This window comes from Protobothrops mucrosquamatus, unplaced genomic scaffold (assembly GCF_001527695.2).
Source record: "Protobothrops mucrosquamatus isolate PMUCROS unplaced genomic scaffold, P.Mucros_1.0 scaffold532, whole genome shotgun sequence".
In the NCBI taxonomy this organism is placed as follows: domain Eukaryota; kingdom Metazoa; phylum Chordata; class Lepidosauria; order Squamata; family Viperidae; genus Protobothrops; species Protobothrops mucrosquamatus.
In genome coordinates this window covers 165,973-176,475 of record NW_015386839.1, presented here as the reverse complement: position 1 = coordinate 176,475, position 10,503 = coordinate 165,973, and the positions used below count along the sequence as shown (strand labels likewise).

The 10,503-nt window shown below is 34.8% G+C and overlaps 1 protein-coding gene across 1 annotated transcript in view; it reads left to right on the top strand.

The window, feature by feature from the left end:
• The window catches only part of CACNA1C (calcium voltage-gated channel subunit alpha1 C), a 182,976-nt gene extending 174,542 nt beyond the window's left edge, over nt 1-8,434 (top strand). The window contains exons 41-42 of the mRNA XM_015816939.1: nt 3,652-3,972; nt 8,099-8,434. Of these exons, the coding sequence (XP_015672425.1) occupies nt 3,652-3,972; nt 8,099-8,395 (618 nt within the window). The 3' untranslated portion in view covers nt 8,396-8,434. The remainder of the gene's footprint in view (nt 1-3,651; nt 3,973-8,098) is intronic.
• The last annotated feature ends 2,069 nt before the right edge of the window (nt 8,435-10,503 follow it).

The window sequence follows — 10,503 nt, the reverse complement described above, 5'->3', positions numbered from 1 at the left end:
TAAGGTTCTACATTTAGGCAAGAAAAACCAAATGTACAGGTATAGTATAGGGGGTACCTTGCTCAATAGTAGTAACTGTGAGAGGGATCTCGGAGTTCTAGTGGACAATCACTTAAATATGAGCCAGCAGTGTGCTGCAGCTGCCAAAAAAGCCAACACAGTGCTGGGCTGCATTAACAGAGGGATAGAATCAAGATCACGTGAAGTATTAATACCACTTTACAATGCCTTGGTAAGGCCACACTTGGAATACTGCATCCAGTTTCGGTCACCACGATGTAAAAAAGATGTTGAGACTCTAAAAAGAGTACAGAGAAGAGCAACAAAGATGATTAGGGGACTGGAGGCTAAAACATATAAGGAACGGTTGCTGGAATTGGGTATGTCTAGTTTAACAAAGAGAAGGACGAGGGGGGACATGATAGCAGTCTTCCAATAACTCAGGGGCTGCCACAAAGAAGAGGGAGTCAAGCTATTTTCCAAAGCGCCTGAAGGCAGGACAAGGAGCAACGGGTGGAAGCTAACCAAAGAGAGAAGCAACCTAGAACTAAGGAGAAACTTCCTGACAGTTAGAACAATTAACCAGTGGAACAACCAGCCTCCAGAAGCGGTGAATGCTCCAACACTGGAAGTTTTTAAGAAGAGACTGGACAGCCATTTGTCAAAAATGGTATAGGGTTTCCTGCCTGAGCAGGGGGTTGGACTAGATGACCTCCAAGGTCCCTTCCAACTTTATCATTATTATTATTATGTCATGAAAACAAGTAACAGAGTCCTATCAGTGATACAAGGGAAGTGTGATACTTCAACATATGATCACAATTGAGCCCGGGATTATAATCATAAATCATGCTGGTTGTTAAGTGGGTCACCAAGTAATGGCGCACCAATTTTACAATGTTTTTGCAGTGGTCATTAAGCACACACTGTGGTTATTAAACAAACTCCATGGACATTAAGCAAAACCATGGTACCCAGTGGGCATTTTTCCCCAGCAACTAGAAGTAAATGCTAGTTTCAGTCACAGGACGCAGGACACTGCAAACAGCCATAAATGAAGGGTAGTTGTCAAGCATCCAAAATGCAGTCAGATGACCGTGGGGGGAGGCAGCCATCAGAACTTCGAAATTGTATCATAATAGCTCTGGGGCTGTCCATTGTAATTTCAAACAGTCGCTTAAGTGACTAGTCATAAGTCAAGGGCTACCTATATTTGATACCTGTGTCTGCTTCATAGGCTAATGCTCTCCTTTCAATGATTATGCAGTTGGATTAATCTATTTTCATACTGTGTAATTGGCTTTCTAGATCGAAGAGCATCCTTTCATCTGGAGTGTCTAAAGAGACAGAAAAATCAGACTGCGGGTGTCCCCCAGAAAATAACATTACCTTTGCATCTATTACATCGTCAAGTGAGTATTTGCATCTAGAAACAGCTATCCTTTGAATCATATTGCATTTAAAAAATAAGGTACACAATCTGATCTTTTGATCATAAATGGTATGGTTAATTTTCTAATCTGAGTCTATGTATTTAATAAGATATATGTATCTAATGTCCAATGTATACATCTAATAAAAAGGTTATTAGTGAAAGTAAAATCAAATTAATATTACAAATAATAAGCTATCTGCTTAAAATATCACTACAGAATTCTGTTCTACAGAATTGGAAAAGTAATTGAAGATAGCTTAGAGGGTAAGATCTTTATATTAGATGACTTACTGACTTTCCTAAAGCAAACTCCCAACAGCACAAGAGTTATCAAAAATTGAAAACAAACAAATTATTATGGTATCAACTGCATGTGATGAAATGGACTATAGCCATAACCACTAACACCCATGCCATAATATATTTGTTCCTGGATAAAGTACTACAAGAGTCTTTAAGGTGTCATTTTTAATTGAATCACCCACTTGGAAGACTGAGAAGTTTTCAGGGACAAAGTTTACTATAGCTCATGAAGAAAAATATAAATGGTGTTTATCTTATGAAAGCCAAATGGCACAAGATGCCATTTGGCTTTCATGAGATAAGCAGTTTATATTTTTCTTCATGAGCTATAGTAAACTATAGCTGGGGTTTTGCACAGTGAAGAGAAAATGATAATTTTCTCTTCCAGCTACCAAACCTGATGACACAGTATTTTAACACTTTAATACAATCTTTCCCAGATTTTACAGATTGACCTTCCATGTAACAGTGAGTGGCATAAGAAGGGATGTTATTAACAATGTCCATGGGAATGCTTTATCTATTCTTTTTTTTTATATAGCTAAAGATAGACGTTGGATCCTAGCAGCCATCAAAGTTTTTTGAGGCTAAACTCCAGCCAACTACTATATAGCTCCATTAACACAGCACTATGATTTCAAGCAGGTCTGATCAGAGTTGAAGTCAAAGTTTGATTTTTATTAGTCATCTATTGATTTAAACCAGTGGTGGCGAACCTATGGCACGGGTGCCAGAGGCGGCACTCAGGGCCCTCTCTGTGGGCACGCGCGCCGTCGCCCCAGTTCTAGGCCTTCAGCTGAGTTTTATAAAAACCTTTTCACTTTAGGCCTCCGCCGCCGTGTGCAAAAAAAGGTTCAATCAATCAGTCAATTTCAACTTCTCGCGGGTAAAAAAAAGTTCTTGCAAAGTTGGAATTGATTGATTGAACTTTTTAGTCCCACCCAGTCTGCCATTACCACCGCAGTCACACCCACCCAATGGGCCACGCCCACCCAATTGGCCACACCCAGCCAATGGGCCACACCCACCTGGCACTCGACGATGCATAAGTGGGTTTTGGGGTGCAGTTTGGGCACTCGGTCTCTAAAAGGTTCGCCATCACTGATTTAAACGAAACTACCTTCCAATGAGTTTTTCACTTCTCTCATTAATAGATAATAATTATTGATACAGAAATACAACATTTAATATGGCTTAATTTTTACTCAATGCAAGTAACAATTCAGCTGTCATGTTACATGGGCAAATTTTGTGCTGCAATTTTCATTCCGACATGATTTTATTTTATATTGGCCAAAGAGTGTAATAAAATCATGGAACTGGAGAATTTAAAATAGAGCATGATGTTACAATGTCTTAAAACAATATAATGAGAAATCTCTGTTATAATAATCTGTCATAAAAATCATGGTGACTATCTACATATCATGTAGAGGTGCTAGTTTACACAAACACAGCTTCCCAGCAAGCATACTAGTTTCAAATGAATGGCACTCTTCTCTATTCAGAAAAAAATGACAGAATCACTCCCATGTATAAAGTATACGTAAATTATCTTAAAATCCATTAAACTGTCCATCAAATTCTAAATGGTATTACGGTATATACAAGAATAATCAGAGCCATGTATTATCCTTGTTCAATTAATAAGTTTCAAGTTACAAACAGGTGAAGAGCAGACATTCATTCATTTTTTGTTAAAGTTACTTTTTGATCTATGTTTTAGTTTTCTGTAAGATTGAGGACATTGTCAATATGAAATATAGAACAGCAGGTTAAAGGAATATCATTATTCAACTACAGCCAGCTCCAAGTTAAGCTGAACTTTTTTCAAAAATATTTGGTTCATTTTTCCCCATGTTCTGAAACACAATGTTGCTGACACACTAATTTATCATGTTTTCTGTCTACAGGCACTATCAGTTGGAGGTCAGAGTCCTCTTCAAAGTAGTCATTCATCAATTAGATCTTCTCGACCCTGTTCCACATCATCTGCAACACATTGTACACAAGACTGGCCACAGCAACATGATAAAGGGTTGTGGCCTGATGAGGAGGCCTCCAATGAGAAACTCAATAATAGCTTCCCATCAATATACTGCAGCTCCTCATATTGTGATAGCACCAGCTCTAGCAGCACCCGAAAAGCCAGGCCAGTCTCCCTTATAGTTTCCAGTCAGACAAGAGAGAGTGGCAGGCAATTCCACGGTAGTGCCAACAGCCTTGTTGAAGCGGTAAGTTGATGTCATAGTTGTAAACATAAGGGTAAGCACCCACATTTGAATTTTTAGATAAGCATTGATTAATAACACAGAGCATACCAACTCTGCAAGATCAAAGTGGCCAAATAGATAGACTACAGCCATAGTTGGAAGTCATACTTCCAATGTATCTGGAAAAAACTAATTTAGGAAGGCAAGATTCTTAGTCCCATTCATCAGATAGAACCTTCAGTTTTTATCTGATATATATATATATATATTCCTAATATCATTAACAATAAATATATGGCAAGGAAAAATTCAGTACAGAGAGGATGCTTGCCGATAGAAATGGGAAGACTAGTCCAAAGTAAATAATTAGACTTGATTAATATATTTTAACTTTGTCAGTTAAAACAAAATCCCCAATACACAGCAGATTAGTTGAATGACAGAACTAGTCAATTAATAACCACACTTTTACTGGAACCAGGTTTCTTGGTGTTACATTAGTTTACACTGATGACTATGGGGAAAAAATGATTCTCTTCAGTTCATGTTGTAAAAACTAGAAGAAAAACAAAACATATAACTTCTAATCAACCTAGCAAGTGGAATTCATTTTTAATCATCTCATTCCTCAATAAGCAATTTCTGATCTCATTCCCAGAGGTTCCCACTCTTGAAAGAATTTTTGGAAGAGGAGTAGGCTTCAGAACAAAGGGGGTATAACTGCCAAGATTTTTCACTAATTACTTTTTATCAACTTTATTAAGTTTCAAAGAGAGATAAAACATAACAGAAAAGTAAAATGGGGGAAAGGGACCAAAAAGGAAAAAAAATGTTAAAAAGTGACAAAAAAAAGAAATCAAAACAAGAAAAAGTTGTCTTCCAACTTTCTTCACTACAGATTTTATAAACATATAATAAAGCAATGTCTTACTCTAGGCTGAAACAAAACACAGAAATCATATAAAATATGTAAGTTAAACAATCAAAATAACATTAGAATTATATAAGAAAATAACCTATTACTTTAGTTTAAATATAAACATAAAAGAATATATAGTACACATATCTAATAATAACAGTAAAAATAGACATTATTTCCATAATCATAATGGATCTAATGATCAAAACCTAAAATCAAATCTTCATTTTTAATCTTTCTCAAACAAGAAATCCAAAACTGGTCTCCAAATGGAAACAAACTAGATAGGTTTTGTCTTTCATCAAAGTAGTCAGTTTTGCCATCTCTATCAATTCTTCTAATTTCACAATTGCCTCTTCAATTGTGGGAATTTGTGTATCTTTCCACTTTGATATATAAAAGTATCAATGCTATTGTCATATATAGAAACAAAATCCCATGTTTTCTTTCAATGTTTATCCATGATACCTAAAAGAAAAGCTTCAGATTTCAACTTTACAACCATTTTTAATATTTTCTGAATCAAACAATATATCTGATCCCAATATTTTTTCAGTCTTATATGTCCACCAAAGGTGATAAAAGATACCTTCACATTGATTACCTTTCCAGCACTCATTTGATATTCCCTTAAACGTCTTTGACAATTTCTCAGAAGTTAAATACCAGCAATATGTCTTTTTATAAAAAAAAATTCAAATTATACGTCAATAAAATTTCAATCCATTAGTCCACACGTTTTCCCATTGATCAACCATATTATATCCAAAGTTTTTGCCTATTTAATCATATACACTTTAACTTCATCCTCCTGGTCCATTTTCAATAACTATTTATATAATTTGGCAATGAGAAGTTTGTCATTAGTAGATAATCACTTTCAAAGTCTGTATTTTTATCTGCAAAAACAGAATTATTTTTATTCAGTTTAAATCTTTCTGCCAATTGGGCCTAGGCAAACTAATGACAAATATATCCTTCCTTCTCCAACACTTCTCTTGTTTTTAATCTAGGTTCTCTTTCAGTAACAATCAATAAATCAGCATAAGTAAACAAAGTTGGTATAACTAAAATTTCTCTTCTAAAAAAGGCTTCCGGTGGTGACGGCCATAAAGAGATTTTAGGACAAAATGTTACTTTATACTATTCCAAACTCTCAATATGGCATGTCTAATAAAATGATTTTTAAAATCTATATTAACCTTTGCCATACCACAGGTAGCTGTGCCACCCAAATCTCAACTCATGTTTCTCTAACTCCAATAAATCTATTCCCTAAAGTCACCCATTCCTTCATCCATACCAAACAATATGCCTCAAAATACAGTTTTAAGTCCAGTAGTCCTAATCCATCTCTTTCTTTCACATCTTACAACAACTTATGTTTAATTATTGATTTCTTACCTTGTCATACAACTCTAGAAATGTCTTTGTACCATTGTTTAAAGGGTAAATCAGTTGCCAATACTGGTATAGTTTGAAATAAAAATAACATCCTAAGTAAAATTTTGTCTTAATAACATTCTACCCAACAGTGGGAACTGTAGTTTATCCCATCTCACTAGTCTTTCTGAATGTCATTTCATATTTTAATTTAGTTAATCTGAAACAACATACAATTCATGTCAGTTAGTATAATCCCTAGTACTTAACCTTATTCTCAATTTTAACACCTGTGTTTTTCATTAAAATATTTTAATCTCTCTCAATATTATTGTAAAAAATTTATAGTCATTATTCAAGAATGAAATTGGTCTATAAATCTTATTAAAACCAAATCTTGTCCTTCCTTAGTAATAAAACAATATTTGCCTCTTTCTGGGAATCTGGTATGGCACCCTTATGTATTAAAGTTTTTAGTTGCATCACTTTTTTAAAGTGGAATTAAAAGTTGATCCTCAAAACATTTCCAACATAAATTTAAAAATCTGCTTTCCGTGTTTTAATTTTCATTATAATTTCTGGGGTTTCAAAAGTTGTTATTGGGCTATTCATAATTTGTTTCTGAGCTTGTGTAAGCTTTGGTAAATTCTGTTTCTTCAAATAATTATCCATCTCCTTTCCGGTATTTCCAAGGAGACTTCCTGTCTCTTATATAAATTTGAATAATAATGCATTATCCACTACAGTTTTATTACCTTCTTGAATTTTTAGGGTTTTTTTCTTTCTGTTTTCTCAGTTTATAAGCCAACCGTCTCCCTGGTACGTTGGCAAATTCAATTTTTTTTCTGTTTCAGTAATTTCATTAATTTGGTTTCTATTTATTATGCAGTTAACATCTGTAATTGTTGCTATAAAAGTTTGATTTGATATAAAATGGAGGAATCTGTTGGTGTTTCCATAGTTCATCTTTTCTTTGAATTTCCTCTAGAATAGTTTGCATTTTTCTTGTGATTTTTTTTAATTTCAGAATTATACTGAATAAAACACTTTGTCAGTGCAGCTTTACTAGCATCCCAGGCAATCTTTAATTCTGTCTCTTTGTCAAGATATTTTTTTTTACAATTCTCTACTACACAGTCTTTTTGAAGTAATGCTTCATTTAATTTCCACCTGAAATGGTAAATTTTGTCTTTAGTATTAATTTAACTGGAGTGGTCAGAAAAAGTCTTTGATAAAATGCCTACTTGGTCTATATATTAGCCAAAGTTTTTGAAGTCCATATCAAATCAATTCTGGAAAAAGATTTGTTTTTCTGAAAAAAAGTATACGCTCTTGAATTTTTCATTTTTTTATCTCAAAGAGTCTCTACCAATGCCAAGTTGTTCATCAAATAAAAAAAATTGATAACTTACCCTGATTGGATTTAATTCCCTTACTAGTTGTTCTATCAAATTAGGAAGGGATACGCTATTCCAATGCCCCAATGTATACCAATTCTGGTATGAAAACAAAGACAATTGATTCATCAAGTATTTTAAAAAAATTCTCTTTATCATCATGTAGTACATATAATCCAGTACAAATATATTTAATCCCATGCATCTCCACTTCCACAGCCACATATGTAGCATCTGTCAATTAAAGATGTGGGTTCAATTGTAATTTTATATATAAAACAATCTCATTGGGCTTTTTGAATTTGCAGATATAAATTCATCTCTTTATTTATCAAGTGTTTTGTATCTTTTTTTTCTTTCACTGATTTCTTTGATCCTTGCTATAACAGTGATATTAATACTGATATTCACTTTTGTTCCTTGTGTTTGATGTCCTGGATTATAAAAGGTCTTGATTTCGGAAGGACTGATGCAGTTTGCTCAAGATCCAAAGTTCATTGAGGTTACCACCCAAGAACTAGCTGATGCCTGTGACTTGACAATAGAAGAGATGGAGAATGCTGCAGACAACATTCTCAATGGTAACAGCAAACCAAGCCCCAATGGCAACCTCTTGCCTTTTGTTAACTGCAGGGACCCGGGGCAGGACTGTATGGGTGAAGAAGCAGAAGCAGCCCAAAACCCAGATTGTAGGAAAAGTCAAGAGGAGTCTAAGGATACCAGGATTTATATCAGCAGCCTGTAGTTGCTGAAGCTGAAAGTGATGCTGGTTTTTTAATTTGTTTCAATGTTCCTAATGGGTTTGTTTCAGAAGTGCCTCACTGTTCTCGTGACCAGGAGTAACCAGAACAGCATTCTTCATTTATTTCTGTCGGGAAGAATTGCAGAGTTGGGTGGTGTAAAAGAGCTTTTCAGGAGTGAATATACAACCCCAGCATGTGTCCGTGAAGGAAGAAATCAGGAGAAGTAAAAGGCAGTGTGTCAGCTCCCTTCTTTTTTTCAGTCCCTGCACAAGGAACAACAGCTGCTTCCTGAATGTGAAGGAAAACCTCAACTTCCTGTGGATGGCTGTAGCCAAAAGGACACTGTGTCAAGCGGGTGTCTTTCAATTCTGCTTGTACAAAGAGGAATCATTTTGCACATGTTCTGTATGAGCCTCACTGTCTCCATAAGCCAAGACCCTTCTGATCTACAAGTGAAATAGACTTCTGCAACAGATCCCACACATTGCTGAGGAGAAGGAAGCAGAAGTTGCAAGATAGGAGATGCAGGTGGCAATATTGCAGATATTTCTGGGTGGAAATGCAGAGACTCCCCGGCAGTCTTCTCTGCCAACCAATCAGAGCTCAGGCAGCCATCTCTGCCAAATTGAGTTCAAGACAGTTAGCTGTGCCAATGGCTCCAAGAGCATGAAGCCAGCTCTGTCAAAAGGAGTTCAGGCTCATGTAGATCTCTCCTTGTTCTTGCTATTTAATATTTTCTTGAAAGCATGTTCCAATTTTTATTTTTTGGATACTTTATTTTATTGTATTTTATTTTTTAAGGGAGAGGGATGGAGTGTTTACAGAGTTTTGTAATCACCTGCCTTTTTGTTTTTCACCTTCACAAATGTTTTAACATTGATTTATTTTTTTTGTTTTTGTTTTCCTCCACTGACATTTGGTAGAAGCTAATGATATTAGGAGTTTTGCCAATCATAATGTATACCAGACTTTGTAATTTTATTTGAAGTAATGAAAATTTCCTTTTTTTGTTGTTGTTTTATAATTTAAAGATAGTAGGCAATGCACTTGATATAATCTTGCACATATGAATGATTGATTTGGATTCTTTATAGTACTAGGTATATTTGCAATGTGTGAACGAATGAGCAGGACTGGGTGAATGAGTGAGCAAGTGAATACACACTTGAAAGTGTGCAACTTGATAGAGTTCTCCATTTCCTGGTTATAACTGAAGGAGAGCTTTATCTGGGGTGATTTGAGTGCAAAAATAAATCACTGTCTCTGCTTTTGAAAGGGGAATCAGTAACTCTTTGCATTTTCTGTTCCACAAGATATGCAAAAACAATGCAATAATATTAATTTTGAATAAAATGTGTGAATTGTGCTGGCATTAAAACTGTATAGAAAAACAAAACAAGGGGATTAAAAACAAACAAAAACAACCAAGTGAGAAGGAGTTATATTTCAATATATTCCGTGTGATGTTTTATTGCATTGATAATGTTTCTGTTGAAGAAACCGTAATACTTGAATTCAGGTCAGTTTCAGTATTTTTCAACTATTTTTTTAAACTGAATAGCAATTGTGCCAAGCAAATATAATGAATTAAGTTTGTTTAAGGGGAAAAAATAACAATTCTTGTATATTTTGCTGCATGTAAAGTAAATCATTTCGTATTTGGAGTGTGCCAAGCTTTACCTTTGAACTTTAAGTGCTTTTCTACATGTGGTTGGGGGAAAGGGTATACTATTTTTTTTCATTTTTTAATTTGTATAATGAACAAAGTGTACCTAGTGCTAAGTAATTATCCTGCAACCCACTGACAGGTTGAACATTAACTGATTTTGCATATCTTGTGTTCATTTTCCTTATTCTGCACTTTCTTAAACATGCATGATAATGAATTGGGAAGACTATCTTGCATTTTGAAGCTATGGATTCTTATCCAGCTTTCTTCTTTTGCATAGTTTCTCTCAGTGATTCTCCTAATTAAAAGATGAATAATTCCATATGCTAGGATAATCAAATATATCCAATCCTGTAAACTGAGCTGGCATCAGCAACTGGGACGGGAGTATCTTCTTTATTATATGCTGCAAATATTACAGTGATTATTGTTATGACATCA